Source organism: Amblyomma maculatum, chromosome 10 (assembly GCF_055883805.1).
Source record: "Amblyomma maculatum isolate TAMU_Amacu chromosome 10, ASM5588380v1, whole genome shotgun sequence".
Lineage (NCBI taxonomy): Eukaryota > Metazoa > Arthropoda > Arachnida > Ixodida > Ixodidae > Amblyomma > Amblyomma maculatum.
Genome location: NC_139353.1, coordinates 18,746,046 through 18,772,575, shown reverse-complemented (window position 1 = coordinate 18,772,575; position 26,530 = coordinate 18,746,046). Strand labels below are relative to the sequence as shown.

At 42.9% G+C, this 26,530-nt stretch overlaps 2 protein-coding genes across 2 annotated transcripts in view; both read left to right on the top strand.

The window, feature by feature from the left end:
• Positions 1-26,530, top strand: part of LOC146175741 (uncharacterized) — a 245,180-nt gene that overhangs the window by 143,163 nt on the left and 75,487 nt on the right. The window lies entirely within an intron of this gene.
• Positions 7,399-26,530, top strand: part of LOC146175742 (uncharacterized) — a 37,369-nt gene continuing 18,237 nt past the window's right edge. The window contains exons 1-6 of the mRNA XM_084582111.1: positions 7,399-7,512; positions 12,462-12,488; positions 15,474-15,500; positions 23,664-23,702; positions 24,444-24,494; positions 25,833-25,877. Of these exons, the coding sequence (XP_084438237.1) occupies positions 7,443-7,512; positions 12,462-12,488; positions 15,474-15,500; positions 23,664-23,702; positions 24,444-24,494; positions 25,833-25,877 (259 nt within the window). The 5' untranslated portion in view covers positions 7,399-7,442. The remainder of the gene's footprint in view (positions 7,513-12,461; positions 12,489-15,473; positions 15,501-23,663; positions 23,703-24,443; positions 24,495-25,832; positions 25,878-26,530) is intronic.

Sequence of the window (26,530 nt, the reverse complement as noted above, 5' to 3'; positions counted from 1 at the left end):
AAAAAGTAGGAGGTTTCAAAGAGGAACAAAGTACAATCAGAAGCAATCTCTGAGCCATGATGTATATGTTAGGTGCAAAGCCCAGCTGAATACAACCTGATGTCGGAAACTGACAGATTTGAACTTATATTACCTTTGTTGCGTATTTAATATCAATGGTGAATTAAAAGCCTTTGCTAAGACGGTATAATGTCCGTCATCAGTTCAGTTCAGGCGTTCAGTCGTGTCCGACTCTTCGTGACCCTATGGACCATGTCACGCCACGCTTTCCGGTCTCTAACTATCTTCTTAACATCACATAGCTTCATCTGCAATGCCTCGAGAATGCCATCTAACCATCGCGTTCGCTGCCTACCCCTTCTCCGGCGACCCTCAACCTTTCCCAACATCAAATCTTTCTCCAGCGACTCCTCTCTTCTCATCAGATGACCAAAGTAGCTGAGCTTTAACTTTAGAATTTGACCCTCCAATGAGCAGTCAGGGTTTATGGTCGACAATATCGACTGATTTGATCTTCTGGCAGCCCATGGAACTCTTAAGAGTCTTCGCCAGCACCACAATTCAAACGCGTCAATTCTTCGGCGGTCAGCCTTTTTCACAGTCCAACTCTCGCATCCATACATCACAACTGGAAAGACCATAGCACGGGTTATACGGATCTTGGTTGGTAGACTAATGTCTCTGCTCTTTACTAGACGGTCAAGGCTAACCATTGCTCTCTTTCCCAGAAGCAGGCGTCTCCTAATTTCATGGCTGCAGTCTCCTTCCGAGGTAATCTTGGCGCCCAAGAACAGAAAATCTGTCACAGCTTCCACTTCTTGTCCATTGATGCTCCAGGACTTGATAGGGCAAGACGCCATGATCTTCGTCTTTTTAATGTTCAGTTTAAGCCCAAACTTCTCACTCTCCTCTTGTACGCGCATCAGAAGTCTCTTGAGTTCCAGTTCACTTTCTGCCATTAAAGTGGTATCATCCGCATATCTAAGGTTGTTGATACGTTTTCCAGCAATCTTCACTCCAGCTGAAGACTCGTCCAGACCGGCCTTCCTCATGATGCACTCTGCATATAGGTTAAATAGGCAGGGCGACAGTATGCAGCCTTGCCGTCATAGAAATGTAAAAAATAGTCAGTTTTCGAAGCACCGCAGCGAATAAAATCAAGCACCTTTTTCCAATCCTATTTCCCGCGCAGAACCAAAATTAAGAGCATTAAACTTGTGCAAAGCTCGTATTAAATTCGGCGTCCGCTCTTGACGTGTTTCAATGACTATGGTGTCCACTTCAGATTGCATGAGCTATTGCTCCACCTCATGCACTTCGTTCGCCACTGAATGAAAAAAGAAAAGAAGTAGCGTTGTAGTAGTGTTTTGACGTAGGCAAACCAAATAGGCATGCGAAGGCAGATATTAAACCTTGTCGACTCATGGTTTTGCTTTCTATTTAGAAGCTGCTGTAGACGACTACGTTAAATGCACAGTGCGAGAAAGTATGACAGTAAATGAAGCTCGGTGGTCGGTTATAGAGATAATAACAAGATTCAGTGCATTCGCTTCCAAAGAAAATACATAGCTCGAAGGCACTGTGGCCCAGCGGTTTTTGTTGTCATTGCTGTTTGACTCTTGGCACGGTGTTGCTATGCTTAGCTGGCAAAATCAGGTAACTTCAAGGACAGGGAACACACATTTTACAATCCTAGGTTTCACAATGTCAGTACAAAGTCAACCAGAGAAAGTATTCATAAGCAACTTGTAAGGGGACGAGATTTCGTCGTAATAGGCAGCCATTGCCTACGGCACAGTCGTTAGTCTTAGTGCCGAAGGAGCGATATTGTGCACATAACCCGGAGAACTAGAACCGTCAGTTGGAATTTCGTGTCGTGATCACTACAACGCAAAATAAGTAGGCGTGCTTGCTTTCGCCACGTGTCGGAACGGTATTCAAGAATATATGAAAAAGGTAGGAGACAACAGGCTCAATTGCAAATTTAAATGGCGACTTTTGGTTAACAGCTATCTAGACTGTAGTTATTGGCAGCAAATTAAGTCCGCTCTTGCTGTGATTGGGGTTCTGAAAATATTATATTGTTATTTCAAACTGAATACATAAAGGAATCTATAGAACTGCTCCTAGAAACACTTAGCATACTAATTTATTCTCCCATATTCCCAGAAATTTCGCAGCTCGATTCCGGTACAAAGAAAAAGGCGTGTAATGCAAATATTTAAAACAGTGTAATAAAACCACACAAAGATATCATGGCCTAAGAAGAAATAAAACCTAATATTCTATGTATGTCTTTTCTCTGGCTATTTTCAGTTCTCTGTAGAAATGTTCAACATATTTACATATATTATTAGCAATGCACAGGACGCAGGCAATTCAGGAGTGACCTTTGGATATCAGCAAAGCTTGTGCAGCCAGTCGTCTAGTTTTCATGTACTTATCAGATAAGGGAACAACGCTTGGAGAAATGCAAAGAGTATTTTTTTTTTAATAAAAGCAATGCTTATTATCATATAATCGTATAAAAAAATATCCAGAAAGCATCTGACGATTTTGAAGGTAATCGAAATGTCTTTGTGACACAACATGTTTTAGTTTCCTGGAGCAGCTTCCAATAAAATTTGCGTCATAAATAAGTTCGATTTAACGCTATATTTCGGGAACCAGTTTAAACAAAGGTTATTTTTATATAATAAGTAACGGAGCTCGAGTATCAAGTACAGCCTGTGTCAAAGTGTAAAGCCAACGCGGTCTGCTCCTGAGCCGTGTAGTGGAGTTGATTTAGTATTAGTCGAGGTCTTTCCCATTGGATACGGTAGGACAAAAAAGTCTTCTTACCATCAAGAGATTCGGAACACAAGAAGTGCATTTTAAACCGCACAATGAGCTCAGAAGCAGGCAACCAAGACATTACACTTTTGACAAAGAGTGTACAAGCAGCCATCAGCCCAGCCGAGTGTAAAGTCGGTGGAATCGAATTAGCTTCCTAATCACCACTCTTCAACATCGTCATGACGCCACAGACACGAGACTTGGCATGGCGATTTCTAGCATCGCACAAAGCTCATGCTAACGACCATATTATAACTGGAACAAAGCTGAATAAAATGTGATATCTAGTTTCAAAGTAAAGTCGGTGCTTGGTTCAAGCTATTTAACTATATAGGGAAGTTTATTTCGCCTACAAAATACTTCAGGAACTTTGAAGCACGATTCTAGGCCAAGAAGATTATGTTGCGAGGCAAACTCACGACCTACCAGACCACTCTAGACATCTTTCACTGCTTGGGAGCAAGATATAATAGATTTATATGGATGTGATGTAGTCTCTTATGTAAACTGGCGCGTTATACGGTTTAATGGGAGGTTATATTTCGTGAAATAATAATTAGGCAAGAAGCAAAGTGCCTGTTGTTTCTTGACGTGGTATGCGTGACGGTGGCATGAGGCGGTCTTGGAAACCGCAGCATAGAATTTAGGCTTCTGATTCAGCAAATAGCGCGCGGGCAGTGTTATTTCGCACTGTTTCAGGGTTCATTAATGCTAAGTCAGCGTCCGGGTTGAACACGATTTTGTGACTTCATCGTTTGGCACTGTAAGGTGGGTTCCGCTGGATAAACTCCTTGTCAATTGTTTGATTTCTCCATACGGATGCAGCGTAGACCACAAGCCACTAAAGTGTGAAAACCTAAGTCGAGATCAAATGTACCCTTAATTTTCGTAGGCCTGAATAAAATGAGAGATGAACTTTCTGGGGTTTTTACCCAAAAAATATTCCTCAAAACTGGTGCTGGAACTTGGTTGCCTTGTAATTATGAGCGCATCTTAGCATAATGGTCAATAATCTATAATATACCCACTGCTCCAGGGAACAAGGTATTGGTACATCAGTAATGATTTTTTATAAACAGGCCACTTTCCCTTCAGCGAGTACGAGAGTGAGAGAGATACATTTTAGCTATAATAGAAGTCTGCCTTTGACACATATTAATGCATAATAGTATGCGTGGATATTAGCGGATGGAAGAGACCAGGAGGGGCGGGGGGGAGGGGTTGGAGGAAGACGGTTCTTGCCTGACTCTGCAGTTCGAAACATGTGTATGGTGATGCCACCAACCTGCAATCATGCACTATGCTTAGTGTAGTGGATGCTAGGTGCGCTCTGTCTGATAAGGGTTACTAGTCCCGATTATATAATAGCAGGTGGATGTGTTAAAGATATGTACATTTTGCACGCTGGGGCCCTAAAGCTAAGTTTCTCACAATAGTCTGTTCCAAAAGTAGCAGGACTCATTAGAAAAAAACATTTATTCATGAAAACGGTACAAACGACTCGAATTTTTCATAGTAGCACCCTTCCGCGTGTACACACTGCTGCCAACGAGACTTCCAGTTTTCGTACGCCTCCAGGAACGCCTGGACCGGAATGCTGTTTAGCTCCCTCGTCATTGCCTGTTGAACCTCCTCTACCAATCCGTGATGCTTCCCCTTGAGCGTCGATGTTATTCTCCGGAAAAATAAAAAAAGTCTGATGGGGCCAAGTCGGGGCTGTAGGAGGGCTGAGGCAGGGTTGTCACCTTTTGCTGGGCAAGATACTCCACTACGCTTAACGCTGTGTGGCTCGGGGCGTTGTCATGGTACAGCCGCCACTTGTTGGCGATGGCTGGGCGGGCACGAACAGTGTGTTTTCGCAGTCGTTTTAGACTTTCACGTAAAAAAACTGCATTACCTGTTTGTCCGGGTAGTACGAACTCCTTGTGGATGACTCCATGTCGATCAAAAAAGCAAATGAGCATGGACTTTTGCTTCGATTTGCACATTCGCGCTTTCTTGGGGCGTGGGGAAGAAGGAGTGTGCCATTCTGAGCTCTGCCACTTGATTACCGAGTCGTATTCAAACACCTACGTCTCGTCACAGGTTACTACAATGTCCAAAAAATCGGGGTCCACATTCACATGATGAAGAAGATCCTGGCAGATGGCATTCCGGTTGGCCTTTTGCTCCTCTGACAACACTCGTGGCACAAACTTCGCGCACACGTTCCTCATGGCCACGTTTTCTGTCACGATCTCAAAAACTTGGGTTTGAGGAATGCTCAAGCTATCAGCAATCATTCTGATAATCATCCTACGATCACTGTTCAGTACATTTTGCACTCGCAACACATTTTCGTTGGTCTTGCTGGTCGAAGGGCGTCTGGAGTGGTCGTCGTCTTCCACTCTTTCCCTACCTTCTCGGAACAGCTTGTGCCACTCAAAAACACCTGATCTGCCCATAGCAGCGTCAACGTAGGCCTGCTTAATGATGTCGTGAGTCTCGTTGCCCGTTTTACCAAGCTTTGCACAAAATTTGATAGCGTATCGCTGATCTAGTAAACGCTCCGTGATTCTCCGTGACGAGGCGTTTCGGCAGCTTCACAGTACAAGCGACCTGCGCTCTTCAGCGGCCGAGAGCCGAGTGCCGATTTTTTCTAGCATTCCCAATATCCCACTTCCCCGATCCTGCGCGCGCAGACCGCCTTTCGGCCGCCCGTTCGCTCAGGAAAAAACCAGTCCTACTACTTTCAGAACAGACCTATTGCCTTGCAACAAATTAGCAGGGCTTGTGATTTAGCGAGCGTTCTGTGGCTGTGAGCGCGTGATTTGTGAGCCCTAAATATTTGTGTCCGGAAAGCACATTTCATATAAACATTCTCTCTCCTGAAAGCTTACACGTGCATATGACGAAAGTTTTTATGGTAACTCTCCCCATACCCTCGCTATATTTGATGTCTTTCAGAAATTAGTTCGCATGGTGTTGACACTAATTTCAGTTTCCTCTATTCCTCTACGCATACATCCACCGCCCGCCTATTGTTACTGAGTTTCTTATGCCAAGCACACGCAAGCTAGTTGGACCGAATAATGAATTCTCAGGAGCCGTAAATCTGAGGCCCTCATGGAGGAGTGTTGAAGAGTTTAATTGATGTGATTAGATTGATAACGTCATGATATGCGCTCATAAATGTGATATAATTCATCACATGTCGTTAAAAATCAATTATTTGTTGATAGGGCTTCTGACGCCGAGAGACCATCTGACGCGGCCGTGTGCTAATTAAAGGAAGGTGTGTGCGATATTCCGAGAAAATGTGATACGGCCGAGTTAACAGGTGCGCTAATCACGTAACATGGTCGTGCGTGATAGAGGAGTTAGCGTTAATTTGAAACTGGGTTTGTTTGTTTGTTTGTTTGCGGAAGTAACTGAACAGCTTTGCTTAAGAGGATAGAATGGGCCAGATGTGTAGGAAATAATTGCAGTTAGAGAGGGTGACAGTGGAAGGATGTTGCTGATGATAAAAAAGCTGTTCACACATTACTGTTATCGGATTATCAATGTCTAACGCAAATAACTGTTCTTAACGTTCTTGAACTAACCGTTGCTCAAAGTACCCTATATATTTAAACTGAAAACTAACATACAGCATACTACCAGTACCACTGGCCAGCTCCGGCCAAGAAGCCGGCAAAACAGTGTCCAAGAAGGTGATTGTGACACTTTTATGACTTTTATGACAAAAAGGAACTATTTTTGGCAAAGACTTCCATGGCATATGGTATTTTCCTTAATAGACGGATACACCAAAGTTTCGTTTCCGAAGCCATTTATTCCAAGGTTTCTGGCCGCCACGCCAGAGGAACCTTTTTACTCATTCTATCGATCCCCATCAGTGACAATGGGGATCGAACCTCAGAGCTACCGTGGCCGAGGCAGATGCTCCACCTACCAATCCACTGCTACGTTCCGCCAAAGAAACTAATAATTGCATTAAAGAATAATAAGGGAGATTACGCCAGATTGACATTATTAAGAGTGCAGGAAACAGAACTGTTCAGATATATGTTTTACATTTTCTACGACACTGTAACCCCGGTCATTATACATCCCAGCACAACTCCATATTCGATAGGGACATAATTTACCAATATATTAATTTAACTAACGAAGTAAGTCAAGTGGCACTTTTTCTCGCAAAAATGACACACTTTGAGATTAGTCAGTCAGACAGCACTTAATTGCATGCTATAATGTCCGACATATTTGCATAAAATTGTCACGATAACTCACAAAATCTTTATGTAGGTTATACTATTTCAGGAAATTGCTTTTTTACCAATTCCGTACTGCAGTTCGGTCGGCTTTTAAACTGAGGCATTTGGGTTTTTTTGCAAAAATACATTGTAATATATCAATACATTAAAGAAACTGCTATACAGTAAATTAAAAGCACTTTTCTAACATTGCCACTCACTGAGTAATCGATCGTAATAAGAAACGCTATGTACACGCTGCAAATAAACTTGCAAATTAGAAGATCGTTGCTCCCAACGATTTAAAAGAAACCGCCAGCCCCACTAAACCTTGAAGTGTCATCTCTGTACTGCTTCCTCTATATACCGATGGCGAACATGCGCATTGCCATTGTTGCCTTTGTTTCTCTGTGCATGGTAGCACTTGCGTTTGCTCAAGGTAAGCCACTCCTATGGGAAGATCTTATAGACATTCTTTCTGTTAGGCGATGGGAAGCCGTCCTGGTTAGTTCGAGCTCGGGCTTTCAAGCCTAGGCCACAGAGTAGGATGTCAGGGTCGCCGCCTGCCATGGGCTGAAGGTCACCTAGCGCAGATCGTCTGCATTTGCATTCAAGAAAATAAACGTTTTCCAATACAAAATCGTTAATTATGTAAATAAAAATAGTTCTATTCCACGTGATCGAAGTATTTTTTGTAATTAAGCTGAAACTATCTGCTGCGCTAGAATAAAACAGCGATTTCATTTGTCACTCTTGCAGTGGTGCGGGCAAAAATATACGGGGCAGGAATTTTTGCATAAGATTTTTTTACGAATGTCTCTTTGAAACTGGGAGATGTGGGATATGTGCATGCTGCTAGAAGACACTGGTGAGCTTTTTTATAGGCAAATATTGTTTCTGTAGCTTTGGAAATGGCATCGGGATAGCAAAGAGAAGAACGCAGCGTGCTTCATGCCTAAACCTTATGTTGCGATCCTAGACGGCTAAAGAAAACAAACTGCATGGACATTGCTTTAATGTAAAAGGAGACAGCCTAGCTTAATAAAGCAGAAAACTGCTCGCGGCCTTCTAGTAGAAGTGTATGATGTATAGGCTTGAGAGGGGCTGCTTTCATGGTCAAGGAATGAGCGTGTTGTGGCATACGGCTTGACTTTTATTATCGGTGGTTATTGCCGAGATATCTAGCGCACTTGGCAATTTCAAACGTCGTGCTTCTTATTTAATATTTCACAAATGTTTTGGTCTGAATGTAAAATAATTGTCCAGAAACTAGCACGGTAAACTAGTCCTATACATATAGCAAAGTACTGCAGAACTAAAGAAAATTGTCACGTCTACGACAAAACTGTATATTTCGTCGTATTTCGACACACTCTGTTGTCGTTTTCGACTTGATTTCACAAGGTGCATGCAGCAACTTGAAAAGGTACGGTCGATCGATTTCAATAAGGATAACATACGCAACATGATTGTGCTGCGGAATCCCAGTGTCGCCAATGAAGGTGCGGCCGTGGCACCTCAGTGAAATGATCGACGTCTGCAAAACTGGCCCAGACCTGTTTTATCTTTCTCAGCGCTCCGCATATCTTCTGCAATGTATTATAGCTCACCTCGCACAAAGTTGTTCATGGTTACCTAACCTATTCGGGGCCAATCTATGCTTGCTGCTGTCGTACACTTTTGGCTTATCTGTAGGGATTAAACGTTTCTCAAGTGTTAAGTCATCCTTCACCTCAAGTGTCGCAGATAATTTATACTTTGAATGCTGAAGCCAATTCCTCTCGCAGGGTAGTGTACCTGCAGTTATTATTATAAAGCATATGAAGTATGGTTACGAACTCTTCCACGGATTCCCCATCTTGTTCGACCCTCGTGTCCAAAGGGCTTATTGAAAGATAACATTTAGCCACAGAATGAAAACTAGAAATTGAATTACGCCGAGTCCTAACGCGATATTTAGAACAACATAAAGATTGTTTAGCACACGTGTGCACCAAAAAGATGCCGTGGGTTTAAAGTTCTGAGCATCCTGTCTAGGGAGCTGTGATATCCTGAAGATATCAATATTCTGGCCACACAGGTACAAGAGCGTGTTTACTGCATATGACAATAGATTGGTGAAGAGACCGGAAACCTTGCGGAGAAGCTCTAATGGATTCCTCCACTGCGCTCGCTTGACAAGAGTCGCGAAGCTTCTCTGCAGATTCAGGTAGTTAGAATACAAAGAACGCCATGTTCGATGAGGAAGGTATAGCTAGAGCCACAACAGTGAAGTGTGCTGCCATAAATAGCGTAATCAGGTGACCAAAGCGGGCCCCTATAGTGCTCAGCGCGAGAAGTACGTTTCCTGGGGCACCATCTCATGTCCGTCTCGTTCGGCCGCAGTTGCGTATCAAAGCATCGCCTAAAATTAGATTATGTAACTACGGTAGTAGTGATTAAATATTCAGCAGCAAATTCTAATCACTATTGTAGGGCCGCGCTCGAGGCTGATCACTTCCAGGTGCGCGTAGGCAGACCGGACCGTCGTCACCGGCTTCACGAGACCCCCTTAGCCGGAAGGCCATTCATGGAGAGAGGCACAGCGGAACGTACTACCGGGTGGTCGCGTATATGGCACCCTTCGTTCTGGCCGATAACGAGCACCAAAACGGCACTTGGGCCCTTTTTTTTACAGTCTGACTTTGTGCAGTGAGAAAGGCAGTCGCGCTTATCTTGTCCGTTGATGCGACAAAGGGCGCCCGAGGAAGATCTCAGGATTTGACTTGGGCACTGTTCTCAGGCGTGCAAGTCAGTAACTTTCCTTGCCTCCGGCGCCAGGCCTTCAGCATAGCGGCTGGGTGGCCTTTCGCGCCACCCATGCTCTCAAAAGTAAGCATGGGTGGCACGGGGCAACCTACTACTACTGCCACATCCAAGCTGCCGCTGCTGGTTAAATACTTTTCACAGCTGCGTTGCCACGTGCCACCCATGCTCTTAAAAGTAAGCATGGGTGGTACGTGGCAACCTACTACTACTGCCACATCCAAGCTGCCGCTGCTGGTTAAATACTTTCCACAGGTGCGTTGCCACGTGCCACTCATGCTCTTAAAAGTAAGCATGGGTGGCACGTGGCAACCTACTACTACTGCCACATCCAAGCTGCCGCTGCTGGTTAAATACTTTCCACAGGTGCGTTGCCACGTGCCACCCATGCTCTTAAAAGTAAGCATGGGTGGCACGTGGCAACTACTACTGCCACATCCAAGCTGCCGCTGCTGGTTAAATACTTTCCACAGGTGCGTTGCCAAGTGCCACTCATGCTCTTAAAAGTAAGCATGGGTGGCACGTGGCAGCGCACCCATGGAAAGTATTTAACCAGCAGCGGCAGCTTGGATGTGGCAGTTGTGAGTTGGAGACAAGTGGAAAGAAATTACCCCGACAGAAGAGGGTTGGACACCCTCACCGGAGAAGTGTGTCGCCGTACTCTTTATTTGTTGTAATTTGTATTGGTAGTGGGGCCCTGATTTGGAGGCTAAGGCCCCACGGGGCTCTGTCGATCTCGCATACAATTTCCTCGTTTGATAATTGATCTATGGGCCGGCCACTAAGAATGACCGCCCATATTTCTTTGTTGTTGAGTGTGTAAAACGGGATGTGATTCAATAGAGTTTAGTCGAGTCTGAGCTGGGGCTCCATACGTAGGCATGTGTAATACAGGTCTGCTTAGGCTCTAACACCAGTTACGTCGATGAGTATAGTAGTGCAGCAAGTTCTGTTTGTAAATTCATTTCTGCTTCAGTTTTACTCACTGTACATACGTTCTGCTGTATATATATAATTTACCGTCATCGCCTTCAAATACGCCTCCTGGGCTTCTCCACGCAGAACTATATGCCAGGAAGGGTTTAAAGAACCTTCTGAAAAGGAACCAGTAACATAAATTCTACTCTTATGGTTGTTTCCTTTCATTTTGTCTTGTCCATTGTGAGTTTAGGTTGCCTACAAATATTCGTTTCGAATTGGGCTGATAGCTAGAGCTGCCACATCTTTACACGTCACAAGCGTCGAGGTGTGGTCACATGCATCATCGAAAGAAATGAATAACATCTAAACAATTAGTTAAAAGATTCGGCAGGGCCGGTCACTCTTAGGCAGTCACCTCTAGGCAGTGGTGCTTAGCGGTGACGCTTACAGTCTAACTGCAACGTGGTCTTACTACCATAGCAGCATCTGAGATTGCTATTCAAGGACCACCTTTTCCAACATTGAAGTAATGGTCACTCTGAAGTACTGGTCAGTGATATTTCGAAACATTTCTGGGTGTCGTACGATACGAACCCATGCTAAAGAGTCCAAGGCCGTGAAATAATTTGATGCTCTTCGTTACTTCGGTGTTCATAGCTGAAGTCCTTTCTCGACGTCAAAGCTCAGAATACAGAATAGAATTTATGAAGCTTGGTGAGCGCCCGTACTTAATCTAATGGCTCGAGCAGCATGTTGTGTCATCCAGTGTTTGCAGGAGATTATGCGGGGCGGAATCTACATTGAATTCCTGGATGACAAGATGCATTTTTCTTCAAATAATGTAAATGTCTATGTTACAGCCCAAATCATTAATTGTATATTTGTAGAATAAATAACAAATTCAGTGAGCTCACACTAGATACTAGGGAATCAAAGCGCTTCCCTAACTAGATATTTTTAAACATTTGTAATATGCATGAAAATTGCTTTCAATGCTTCAAGTTTCCCTAAAACTGCACTTTTTGAGGAGCACGAATAAAAAAAAACGACACTCGATTTTTTTTTTTAAGAGTGAGCTTTGTTCATGGAGCGCCTCTTATTGTAAAATAATACAAGAGCATTGCTTTCCGGTTTCTAAGTCATTTAGCACATGTGGAAAATATGTTTTTTGGGATCGTGTCTCTGCGCTCCAAATATATATTGCTCGCGAATCATGCAAATGATATTAGGTGAAAATCATATTTGTGTGTAGCGCACGCATTAGGTTCACATTACCTCTGTGGCAGTTACAGTTTCTAGGCCGGTGAAAGGGATTTCCTGTGGCGTACACAATTTTTATAGAAACAAACTGCTGCTTATGTTGAAGCCTTCTATGTCAAAAGGACTGCAATGTGCAAGCGTAAATCATGTCGCAATGCCACACACGCGCCACCTGCTTAATGTCAAGCTTTGATATCAAGAAGCTCAATCAGTTAACTGCTTTAGACTCATATTCGATCAAGTTGTAACCTAGATTTCAGAACTAACTCCTGTGCACACCATTTTGCTAACCGGTTTGCGCGATCGATTTTGTATCGTCCTGGTTTTAGAGCACTATGGCCCAGGGTTGCCTTGCGCGAGGCAATGAAGGGCAAATCTCACTATTATCACTTGCTTTTACAGGAGGAGCTCTTACGCGCCCTTGTAGAGGTGAGTAAGGACCATCTTTAATTACTTGTTGTCTAGTCATTATCACGACGGCCATTATCATGCGATGGTTACCAAAACATTTGTGCTAGCGACGCCACAAATATTGTATTTTAACAGCAAAAAAATATTGTTGAAAGTAATAGTTGTGTTCACGTTAATATTATTATTGCTCCGTGGTAGAGGTTAAAGCCTCAAAGCACAGTAACGATCATTCTTTAAGAAAACAGCACAAGGAAATGTTATATACCACCAAGCGACGTATATGCGGTTTGGTTTATTATATCACCACCTTACTAAAGCAAATTGCGTGTAGTTAGCGAATATGTATACAGAGCGAAAGATGTGTTCCTACACGGCAAAGAATGCTCGTAGACTCAAAACCTCGCTGCTGTTTTGGGACATGCTTGCTCTGTGCTGTGGGACATAAGCTGCTCACTTATTCTTTAGGCATACCATACCTAGCCATTTACTTCAGGCTTCAAGCGCAGCGTTCTCGAGATGCGCAGTGACGCTCCGCTGCTCCCTCGTTTCCTTGGTAAGTAGGGTAAACTATTCTAGAACTCCCTATAATTACCGAGTTTCACCATATCACTCAAGGGCATAGGGAAATAGCGGTACTCAAATGCGAATGCTTAAGATGCTACACTGAAAGGTAGAAGGCTCAGGCTAGGTTTGGTCAGCAGCGACTCTTAGCGGACAGCAAAGGTTACAGTCTTCTTCGGCGGCGCCCTGACGTTTCATGGTTCGCGAGCACATGAGTAATGCGGCGAAGCTGTAGCGTAATCAAACTTAAGCTTGGATTCCTTATTCATTGAGCTCTACATTACTAAATGACTCTCTTCTAAGTTCGACACTGATTGATGGGAATATTGCAAAAATAACCGCAGTAAAATATGTGTCCGCTTCGTTCATATAAAATGTATAGTTTTATCATGCTTTTCGTCTTCTTCCTCAAGAATATGTTTTTCTGCCGCAGCTCTCATCACCTGCCGCTCAGCTATATGGTCGCATGAAATTCGTGAGGGGACTTCTCTGAACCAGAAATAAAAACTTCTTTCAGTTCCACTATTTTTCTCCTTTTTTAAAAAAAGGGGTTCTGAAGCGTTTCATACATGAATTTAAAACATTTTTAAATTGTAGATTGCTCAAAAAGAGGAACAATATTTACACGATTTATAAAGGCGCCCTGGGTTACTCTTTGGGGACAATTTCATCAAAGGACGATGGCATGTGCAAGGAAACCATCAATATCTTTGTCGCGCCATCAGTCAATTATTGATCGACGAGCCCAGTTTGGTGTTTTTTCAAAGTTGGCGTTGGGGCTTCGCCGTATGGCTTATTAATACGAAAGCATTACTTTGCTATCTTCACAGATTTCTGTCCGCAGAACGTATCAGCAAAATCGTGTCCGCAGTAGTTGTGAGTACTTGAGGAGTGGTTGAGTTTAATGAGTGGGGCCAATTGATAGAGGATGACTTATTTTTGTGTCCGAAGAAATAATTAGGCCGATACGTTATTTAGGTAATCAAATAGAATAACTGGTTCACACGAAATTAAAGGTGCAGTATCTGTCCCACTTGTTCTATGGACACCTGAACAGCGGCGTTAGGGAAGGGAGGAAAGTGGGAGGGAAAGTAGAAAGAGAGAAAGCGGTGCGGTAGTGAATGTGATGTCAAGAATGTGACACCACGCAATCGGAAGTAGACCCAAAAATGGGCATAGGAAGGGATTGGCGCACAATTTTTAAGTACCAAAGACTAAAATGGGTAAACAAGAAGTGAAGTAAGCAACCAAAAGAAACCAGAAGCAACCAACAGAAGCATCCGTGCTTTCGCATTACTCCAATGCAGATTCTGCAGTGCTCTTTAATTTTTGGTGGTCATCTGTCGTTGTGTGTTTATATGTCAGGAATTAAATGTCCTCCTACTTGCTCCTTGCCTTGTCTTTTTGCGCTGTTTTAAAGCGAAAGTCTTTCAATCATCATGGAACGAAATCCCGTGCACGAGAATTGTTCGCGATATCTTTCAACGGCTCCTATTAGGAGGCTTTGGATCTCAGCAAACGATTCCGCGAGATGTGTTCTCCTTGTCGAGAGTTCCTGTCGTCTGCAATCCAACACTTTATCTCGCGTGAAGGAGCGCCACGCGACAGGAGCGACGGTGTACAGTCCGAACTGATACCTGGCGGAGGAAGTGAAACAAATAATGTGCCTTTGCTATCCTGTAAACCAATTATAATTATATGTAGCACTGCAACGAACGTCGATAAGAGGCAAACGATGAGAGGCCTAAAATTGGATAGGAAGGATAGGCTTTCGCCATTATCCTCTTAGGAGGCACATCCCTCTATTTCTTTTTTACAATGTACTCGGGAGAGGCCGAGGCAACGCTTCAACGCTCTCTTCAAAACCGCTACGAGTGGTGTAAGTACAAGCACATAGCGAGATCTGTCTTGTAGCACAGCACATGAGCTAATGACGTCATATGTGCTGCCGTCAATGACATCTCTAATGACCTCAAATGTAAAAGAACAGTGCCAGAGTGACCAGTTGTCAGCGGTAACACCTTCTAAGGCCAGACAACACCAGGCATATCATGGCTAGATATCGCGAAATTACAGTGTACCCTTGGTAGCCTTGCATGTCTTCTGATTGTCATTTCAGCAACAGCCGACGGATCTGAAGTTGAACCCCGTGTAGCAGAGCTTAAGTGTCTTATTATTTTCCCAACGCTCTTCACTAATACAGCGTGGCTGAAACGTCGCAGGCCAAACCCTGAGGTTAGGTCCTCCCTTGTCCACCTAAGTATGATGCTATGCTTCGCTGGCTATTGTGAGTGATCTGGCGTTTTAACGACAATAACGTTAAAGTACTCCACGAGCTAATCAATAGGGAGCATGTAAATGAAGCCTTTGGAGCGGATTTCAGAAGGAGACATGTAAGCATCGCATTTCATGCTAATGCAAGCAAAATGTAATCTCTTGCAGGACAACTATGTGGATATCGTCGAATGGGTGAGTACGGAGTATTCTTGATGAATGAAACTTTGAATAGCCTCACTAAGGTACGATGAAGACGAAGGATCAATCTTATCCCGTGGTCTAACATTTTGACCCTTACTGGAAAATATAACGAATTTCAAATCTTAAAAGACAATTAATGACTTTGCAAGAAAAATTCACCTCAGAGAATATTTCTTCGACGAGCCCCACAATCCTGACCAAAGCACTGACTTTCGCATACCTAACGAAAATAGAACCCCCAACAACGGACGTGATAAACACCTAGGTATTTATATCAAGGCGATCCAAAATGACATCAGTGATGCTTTTAAAAACCATCGGTTAGGGCCAGACAACCTCTCTAAAGGAGAACGCATTGCTCTACACACACTGAGCAACCGCAACGATATCGTCATAAATCCAACTGATAAAGGCGGAGGGATTGTTGTCCTGGACAGAGATGATTATATAGCAGAAGGCATTCGGCAACTTTTCGACAACAAATTTTATAAACATTTTCAAGCTGACCCTGCACTACAACACTCATTAATTATTTCCCAAACTCTCCTTCAGCTCACTGATCAAAATGAAATCTTGCCCAAGCTGTGCAAAGCCCTTACAGCCACGCATCCTTCTGCGGGGTGCTTTTACATGCTACCTAAAATACATAAACCCGGTAACCCAGGGCGCCCAATTATTTCAGGAATAGACACCATTACTGAACCGATTTAAAAGTACATTGACTCACTAATTTATTTATTTATTTATTTATTTATTTATTTATTTATTTATTTATTTATTTATTTATTTATTTATTTATTTATTTATTTATTTATTTATTTTTTTATTTATTTATTTATTTATTTATTTATTTATTTATTTATTTATTTATTTATTTATTTATTTATTTATTTATTTATTTATTTATTTATTTATTTATTTATTTATTGTACCCTCAGGGCCAAAGGCATTACAGAGGGGAGTGGGTTAATTATGATACAGAACAATGAATATAATACAATGAAAACAAGTAGTACAAAATAAAATTACTCCAGAATAAAACAAACAACGTTCACAAAGCGTAAATAACATAAAATCAATTTACACAACACAGTGGAAACAGATATAACATATGATCAAATTCCTTCAGAATAAACATTGTTAGCTATTGCGTCATGAAAGGTTTTGTTATCTGAAATGGCTGCAATATCGGGGGGGGGGGGGGGGGGGGGGAAGGCGGTTTCATTCCACAGATGTGCGGGGAAGATATGACTGAAAAGAAGATTTGGTGTGGCATGTTCGGATGCCAACCTTGTGGCGGTGATCGATGCGATGTGAAATGTATTCTGGGGGTGATATGAAACAGTCGTGAAGCGCAACGTGATGATATGGCTTGTGAAATAGCGTTAGGCGACCAAGTTTACGGCGAGATTGTAACGGTGGGAGTGAAACATTAGATTCCATGGCTGTGATGCTTGCCGTACGATTGTAATTTGAAACAATGAAGCGGACGGAATTATTTTGGACTAGTTCCAAGGAATATATGAGGTTTTCATTTGTAGGGTCCCATATTGATGATGCGTATTCAAGTTTAGGATGTATAAGTGTTTTATACAGTAAAGGCTTAAGAGATGAGGGAGCAGCAGAGAAATTCCGACGTAGGCATCCTAACATGTGGTTAGCGTTATTAATAACGTAGTCAATACGAATAGACCATGTCAAATTTTGAGTGATATGAATACCTAGGTACCTGTATGTTTTTACCCAGTCAAGAGGAGTGCCATTAAGATAATAGGAAGGAAGAGTGTTAGATGCACGGGAAACACGCAAAGCTTTACATTTATTATTGTTTAATTCCATATTCCATGCATTGCACCAGTCTGACACCAAACTGAGGTCCGACTGGAGAGTGTCAGTATCGTTAACGTTATTTATTTCCCGAAATATTACACCATCGTCAGCAAAAAGGTGAATGTTAGAGGATATGGCAGAAGGAAGGTCACTAATATAGATTAAGAATAGGAGGGGTCCGAGGACCGATCCCTGTGGAACACCAAATAGCACGTTAGTAATTGGTGAATTAGTGTCATTAGCATGTACAAATTGCCAACGGTTAAGAAGGAAAGATTTAATCCAGTCGAAGACGTTAGGATTGAGATTAAGATGGCTCAATTTATGTAGCAGCAATTTATGACATACCTTATCAAAAGCTTTGGAAAAATGCAGTCAGCAAACGATGAGTTGTCAAGTATGTGGTATAGCTTATCAGTAAAGGCAAGTAATTGAGTTTCACATGAGTATGTTTGACGAAAACCATGTTGCGCAGGTGTGAAAAATGAATTCTCATCGAGAAAGGTAACGACATGGTCGAAAATGATATGTTCTAGTAATTTGCAGCATGTGCTTGTGAGCGAAATGGGACGAAAGTTTTGAGGGGAGTGCTTACCACCGGACTTGTGAATTGGAACCACCTTCCCAATTTTCCAGTCGTTAGGAAGGCTTGCTGTGTCGAGTGACTGTTGAAAAAGTTTGGTTAGAGAATTGAACTATAAGCACAAGTATTTTTTAGGAATTTAGCGCTAATCGCATTGAAACCAGGTGAAGAATCATTTTTTAAAGAGTCAATTTGGCTACGCCAGGTGGATCGATTGTTATAGGTGGCATTGTCGGGAACTTGTGGTGCTGTATGTAAGGCAGATTAACGCTTGAAGGGGAGGAAAAGCTTTCAACGAATGTGTCATTCAGCACGGAAGCACAAAGATTACTGGGGATAAGTTTACCGGAGGCATCTTGTAGTCTAATTAATGGATCACTCGCCGGGTGTATAACGCGCCAGAATTTCTTAACACTCGTTTTCAAAATAGTTGGTAATGTGGTAGACAAAAAGTTATTTTTTGTTAGTTTGATCGCGTTGACGTAAGCGTCGGAAGCAGACTTGTACTTCGCCCATCGCGTATTAGATGGTGAAAGCTTCGCGCGGCGGTATAAACGTTTCTTTTTGTTAGATAGTCGTCTGATGTAAGAGTTGTGCCAAGGTGCTTGTGGATTAGAGGTGACGATGCGCTTAGGGATATACTTATCAGTTAGTTCGTGAACCTTCGTTTTGAATGATATCCCGTTTTCCTCGACAGAGCAGTAGTCAAAGTTTGCAATAAAGTAATCAACAAATATGCCCAGTTCATGGTTAATAGCGGCAAAGTTGGCGAGATTGCAATCTAGGATGAATTTTTTTTATTTTTTCCGCTTTTGGACGTGGTATATTAATGAAGAAATTAAGCACGACATGATCACTGATGCCTGGAAGATGTGTTATATCAGTAACTAACTCTGGATTAGTTGCTAGAATTAGATCAAGAATGTTCGAAGCGTTATTTAGCGTCCTAGTGGTTTTTGTTACTGAGTTAGTGAAAATATGGTGCATAGTTGAAAGAATTCTTTAGCTTGATACGAGGGGGGAGATGAAGAAGGCGGCTGAGCAGTCCATAAAATAGTTGGAAAATTAAAGTCCCCAAGTAGAAAAAGTGGTGATGAAGGAAATCGTGCACGAAGAAGATTTAGAGCATCATGAAGGTCGTAAGTGAATGTAGACGAATAAGTGGGAGAACGGTAACAGACGCCAATAATCAATTTAAGATGACCTATCACTATCGACGCAAACATTAGTTCTAATTGGCTGAAGACAGGGATACATGAAGATGGAATGTTTTAGAAATCGCAAGTAAAGCACCGCCGCCACGTTTGGCTGTTCTATCGCAACGATATACCGAGTAGCGATGAGCGTTGTGGAAAATTTCTGAATCTGAAACATGCGTTGGGAGCCAGGTTTCCGTTAGCGCTATGATGTCAGCTGAGCATGTGTCTATGGCAGAGGATAAAGAAGTGTGCTTGTTAAGTAGGCTGCGGACGTTAGTATAAAGAACAGATATCGACTGTCCACTACCCCTCGCGATTCCCTATGGTGAAGCGGAAGATCGAGCCACAGAATCCGATCCAGACGATTCGCCACGTGCCACGATTTCTTCATTTTCTTCACGATTCTTCGTGATTTCTTCAACAGTGTCCGTGGTAGGGTTATACATGAAGCATTTTTGATTGAAGTGAATCTTGTTATAGCGTATCTTAAAAGAGCGAGGGCCAGCATGATAATTTCCGAAATCAAAAAGTTTTTTTCCGAGCATGGCGCGTAGCCGGTGAGAAATCTTCACTGATAGTGATGTTATCCGTTTTAGTCACAATCCGGCCACCCATCCATCCTAGATTGAAGATACCAACCATTTTTCCGTGAAATAGGGATTATCACACTACCTGCCGGAGCCTTTCTTGTAACAATGGAGGTCGCATCCCTATATACAAATATTCCCCACGCGACAGCGTTGCAGCGCTTATTGAATCGTATAACGCGCAAAGACTCAATCGCTCCCCTAGCCCAACGGCGTTGGAAACATTGGTCAATATTTTCTTAGAATACAACAGCTTCGAATTCGACCTTCAATATAATCTGCAAGTAAGTGGCACAGCTATGGGTACATGCAACTCTTCATGCATCACATAGAGTCAAAATTGCTCTCTTCTTGTCCTATCCCACCGGTTTTTTTTTTTTTTTTACAAACGTTATCTGGATGACATTTTCATAATATGGGCGAGCACAGAACAACAGCTCCTTCACTTTATCGATAGGTTCTGCACATCCCAACATCAAGTTTACACACTCCTACTGAGCTACCAAAATCAACTTTATTGATGTTCATATTCTTGTTGAAAATGGTTCAGTTCGCACAACCGTTTATAGAAAACCAACCAACTCCCAAAAATATCTACATTTCCAAAGTTGCCATCCCCGTCACTGCAAAACAAGCATTCCCTACTCGTAGGCCCATCGTTTTAGAAGAATATATTCTAACGACCCAGACTTTCACACTAACTCAAAAGATGAGCAACGTCGTCGTAACACAGGGCTACCCACCATCTCTAATTGATGACGCCATTGGAAGAGCTTCAAGCCTTAACCGTAACGAACTACTCCAGGGACAAAAATCTCATCCTTACATTCACCAGTCAACCACAGAATATAAATAAACTCCTTTGTAAACACTTCAGCATCATCCAACAAAGTGAACGTCTGTCCAGTATTTTAAGCACGCTCCCCGCGTTATTTACAGACGTTCTAAAAACCTCCGTAACTACCTAATTCCCTGCAAAGATCAATACACCGCTACACGAGGTTGTCGCTATTGCGGTACACGTGGTTGCAAAGTTTGCAAGGTTTGGTTACCACGAGTTTCGCAAAAAGTACTAAATCCGATTTCCAACAATAAATCAATGGCAACTTCGATTGTGACTCATCTAACGTTATTTACCTCCTTGAATGCTGAATATGTGAACAGCAATACATAGGACAAACAGTCCCTGTATACATGGACTCGACAGAGTCGGATCGAGTAAGCCTGTCGAGTAAAAAACCAGCTGTCGGGTTCATGTATACCCAGTCGGGTCGAGTAAAATAGCCGCGGAGCGGGTCGCGTTAACTCGCTTGCAGGGGGTAGGTTAACTCGCTTGACCCGCTTGTCTAAAAGCATGTAGACGCTGTCGAGTCAGCGAGTCGAGTTATGGCGAACTCTGGGATTAAAAAGCAACCGGAGCGGCGAGGAGCGTCAGCGAAGTTGAATGCTTTTTAGCCCTCATCAGCGATAAAAAAAAAGAATAATCGAAGCTCTCAATAGTAAAAGGTAACGGAATCAAATACGAGTAAGAAACTTGCACAATAACTACAAATCTCGACGCTACGCGCCGTTGCAATACTTACTCGCTAGAAAGCGAGTTCATGTAGGCACCAGTCGGGTCGAGTAATGGTGACCTCACTTACTCGACGCTTGCTCGACCCGGTGCTGTCGAGTCCATGTATACAAGGCTACAGAAACTTCATTCCGCCTTCGATTCAACAACCACCGTGCCCGTACCATGTCATTTCCAAATCTTCAATTATCGAAACATATAAACCTAGAACATCACTCGTTCGACTAACTAAATGTAAGCTGTCGGGAGACCTCATCCCGAACGAAGTCTTTGACGTCAGCCAGAAAGAAGGTCGCTGCTCACAGCCAGGCCAGATATGGATGCAGCAGGTGTGGGAGAGCGACGAGTGCAGAGGCGTTGCTTGAGCATATCGTCGAAATTTTGGCAAAGGTTGTATACTGATGCCACCGTGGTTGGGCTCTTTGCTCACAGCATGTGAAATGCATCGGCATCAATGCCCTTCATTATGTATTTTATCTTGGCAGCCTCATCCATAGACGGGTCGGCACGCTTCCATAAATTAACGACGTCTTCAATGTAGCTGGTGAAGCTTTCCCCTTCATGCTGAACGCATACGCGCAGGGCTTCTTCAGCGCGTAACTTCCGAACTGTGGGACGACCGAAAACGTTCGTGAACTTTGCTTTGAAGTTGGCCCAAGTTGGCATGTCGATCTCATGATTCCGATACCAGAGGTTAGCAACGTCTCTCAGGTAGAAGATGACGTTGTTGATTTTCATGCGGTCATCCCAGTTGTTATGGCGACTTACCCGCTCGTACGAGGCCAACCAATCTTCAACGTCCTGGTCGCCCTGTCCGCTGAAACTGCGGGGTTTCGCTGCCGAATGGCACCGGAGCATGAAATGGACTGCGAAGGGGCTGCCACCGGCTTTTGGCCCCTCGTTTGTCGCCATAGGTATCGTACGGCTGCGGAGCTCCACGGTGATCTTGCAAGAGTCGTAACCCGCACCTCCACCAAATGAAGAGGGGTTTATTGGGGGTTATTCGAAGGACTGGAGACGGCGACCGGTGAGACAAGACGATCCTAGAGCGAAGCACAATCTCGTCCCAACAAGACAGTCTGAGCTCTCAGTGCGCGCGGCAGCTGATCGGCGTCTTCATCGTCGTTAGTGTCGGCGCTGTATCATCTTCTTTCTTACAATATATTCTTTTTTTTTTGTCCCTTGTTAGTGACGAGATCGATGTCACAAATGAAGAGTCGGGAATGCACTGAAGAAACTTATTTTCTGGCTGACTTGCGCCCGCAAAAGAACTAAGCCATTCGGCGGTCGCGATGGCAACAATCCTGTTCGGGGGTCGTCAAACAAAGAGTGCATTACGCCGATCAGCGCTAAATATTAAGGCAGCGATGAAACATCTAGATAAAGCCACAAACGGTGACTAGCACAACCTAGAAAATCGCATAAGCATACGCGAACGGCTGAGATCTTCTAGATACGTCCTGACGCATTTTCGCGACAAAGAAAATGGTAAATGATTGTTTATCGACAACGAGCATGAACAAACAAGAAATGCAGAATCAATAAGCGCGCTAGAATCACAATAATAAGGCCGCATGCCAGTGACTGTCGAATAAGAACAAATAAAGATTTAAATAGTTCGTGCACTATTTCGGCAAGCTATGGTTATGTTACCCGCAAATTTCGAGTTCAGGCGTTGACCACGGATCAGATGCACGAAACAATTCGCGAAATCATGCGCTGAAATACCCACATCATGCGATTGTCGAGAGGAGCCCGCATGTCATTTGTGATAGCAGTGTTTCCCACTTCGTGCTTTATGGTTTTCTTTGCAAATGACATAGGTGAAATGCGATGAGCTTGCCACAACTGGCACTTGGCGCACATAGACGGCTTTCTAGAGGCATGAACATGGCGCCCAAAGATGATATTGGCGGAAGAGTAATAGCGGACGACACGAAAAGAATGTTCGTGTTTTCCAAAATATCAAAAAAAAATCCTAAAGTGTTTGAAAGAATATAGATTTTTTAATAATTTTAAACTTCGTCGTCTGATGAGCGCATAAAGAAAATGTTTCCGGCAAATAGGAAAGAAAGCCATCAGTGTCACTGCAGTTACATCCTAATATGTTCTTTTATCACAATTTACAGCAAATACACTAAACTTTAGGAATTTGGAATTGCAAAAGAATATTTGTATATTCAACATTTTTAGCCAAGTTGGGAGCTCTGATGTCAGAAGCAGTGCCCTCATAATGCAGAGCATCCATGTGCCTGAAGGGCTTTTGAAGAAACTCGACACTGGCGCAAGCTTTCTGCCTGAGCAACAATAAGAAACTTTGTGGTTGTAACAATGGCGCTGAATAGCCTTCAGCCAAGGCCAGTAATTTATAACCTCTTCCAGACCAAAGCCCAACTAGTCCACATTCACTTGGTCCCCAAGGTGAGTCTGACTGTGCTTTATCAAATAAGAATTCGTATAGTACTGTGAAGGTTCCATGGCTAAGAGATAGGAGAGCAGGCGGTATGTAGGTGGAATTCATGTAGAACTGGAAACTAAATCATTAAGCATTGAGGAAAAGCCTCAGAACGGACTTGTTAAACGGCTTCCAATGGGCAAATCGTTCATCATAGACGGGGTTTTTATTTCGGCCCTCGCTCCCTGGAGGAAGCCCCAGCCCTTTAAATAAAGCATTGGTGTGTTTCAGTAATGAATTCTATGGTTATGACTCTGGCCCTGAATATCCCTTAACAAAGGCGAGTAATTTATGACCTCTTCGAGGCCAAAGCCTAAATAGTGGACGCCCACCTAGACTCCATGGTGAGTCCGACTATGATTGATCAAAGAAGGCTTTATAGAGTACTGTGAAAGTTCCATGGTAGAGGGAGCAGGATGGGGGCGAGGGAGAAGGGGAGGGGGGGGGGTCATGTAGATGGAATTACTGTAGAACAGAAAGCAAAATCATTAGGCACTGAGGGAAAGTCTCAGAGAGGAAGAAAAAAAAACGGCTTCCTCTGGGCAAATCGTTCATCACAGACGGGGTTTTATTCTAGCCATCGCTCCCAGATTGAAGCCCCAGCATGTTAAAAGACGCTGCTGTGTGGTTCGATTATACATTCTATGATTATGACACTGGCGCTGAATAACCTTCAGCGAAAGCGAGTAATTTATAACCTTTTCCAGGACAAAGCCCACATGGTTTAAGCCCATCTAGTGGACGCCCTAGTCCCCAAGGTGAGTCCGACTATGCTTGATCAAATAAGGTTTCATATAGTATTGTGCAGGGTTCCATGACAAAAAAAGAGAGGGGCATGTAGATAGAATTCATGTAGAACTGGAAACAAAATCATTAAGCATTGAGGAAAAACCAAGTGCGGACATCAGAAACGGCTTTCTATGGGCAAATCGTTCATCATAGACGGAGGTTTTATTCCGAACTTCACTCTAAGAAGGAAGCTCCAGAATGAAGCTGCGGTATGGTTATGTTAGAAATTCTATGGTTATGCTACTGGCATGAAATATTTTTCAGCGGAGTCGAGTAATTTATAACCTCTTCCAGGCTGACACCCACAAAGTGGATACCCGCCTAGTCCCCAAGGTTTGTGTCGACCATGCTTGATCAATTAGGGCTTCATATAGTACCGTGACGGTTATATATGGCAAAGAGGTAGGGGCAGGTGAATGTAATTGTTTTTTCTATTTCTATTTATTTCAAGTTTATGCCATGTATGTGTACATACTTGAGGGGGCGGGGAAAAGGCATACAAGCCTGTCGAGGCCCGCCCCTGTTGCTCCTGGTTCAGTATCATAGCCTAACATGCTGAACAGTTATAGAACATATAAATGAGCAAACGCGAATTATAAATTCAAATTACCGTTGGCACATCAAGATATGAGAACAAAATTTCAAAAACATTTACAACATTCGTTAGACACGTTTTCACCATTAAATTTATGGAGGTCCTGCTAAAACCATGTCTTTTAATTTTTTCCTCATTAAGACCTTGCTTATATAATTGTGGATGAGACCTTTATTTCTTTGCTAAAATTAACAAAACCTATTATGTAGTGCAGCATAATTTGAGAGCCATGTTATGTGCTTATTTTGGATGGCCTGACAGAATAATTTCTTCACTGGTAGTTCTGGTGTTGAACAATATGCATAATGCATGGAAATATTCCTCTGTAAAACAAGCGGTGAGCATGACTAGAACGGATCTCTAGATATGGAATACGAGAGATGACTTTAATCGGTTTTTTTGGTAACTTAGAGTCTGATTTCCAATTTGTGTCAGATGTGCTGACCCAAACCAGATGTGCTACCCCAAGCCATGTAGAACAGAAAGCAAAATGATGAAACATTGAGGAAAGCCTTAGAGCGGAAGATAAAAATGACTTGCCATGTACAAATTTTTCATCATATATGGGAGTTTTATTCCGGTCTTCGCTCCAAGGAGGAAGCCCTAGAACAAAAAAATTAAGCTCTGACGTGGTGCAATTAGAAATTCTGTGGTTATGACACTGGCAGTGAATATCCTTCAGCGAATGCGAGTAATTTATAATCTCTTCCAGGCCAGCGCCCACAAAGTGGACACCCACGCCGACCTAGTTCCCTAGGTGAGTCCGATTATGTTTGATCAAATAAGGCTTTATATAGTACCATGTGGGTTAATGCAGAGAAAGAGGGGCATGCAGATGGCATTCATGTAAATCGGAAAGCAAAATTATTAAGCATTGCAGAAAAGCCTCAATGCGGAATCCAAATCCGGCTTCTTATGGGCAAATTGTTCATATCATATCGTCATCACCAACATGACCATACGCACTGCAGTGTGAAGGCGACCATCGGTGATCCTCTCTTTGAACTACATCTTCTACCCGCGCCCATTTCTTCTTACTGATTTTCACTAGAATGTCAGTAACCTGAATTATTTCTCTGGCCCCCTCTGCACGCTTCCTACCACTTAACGTTACCCCTATCATTCTTCATTCCATAGCCCTCTACGTTTCCTAAACTTAAGTACAACCCTCTTCGTTAGCCTCGTTGTTTGAGCCCCATAGGTGTGTACAGGTAAGATGTAACTGTTGTATACTTTCCTTTTGAGTGATACGGGTACGCTGCTAGTCATAATCTGAGAGTATATGCCAAATATACTTCATCCCAATCTTCTCCTTGTTTTTTTTTTCCTTTAATAGTTCGGATCTACGTTTACTACTTGTCCTAAGTAGACATATTCGCCTACTACTTGCAATGGCTCGATACTTAACGT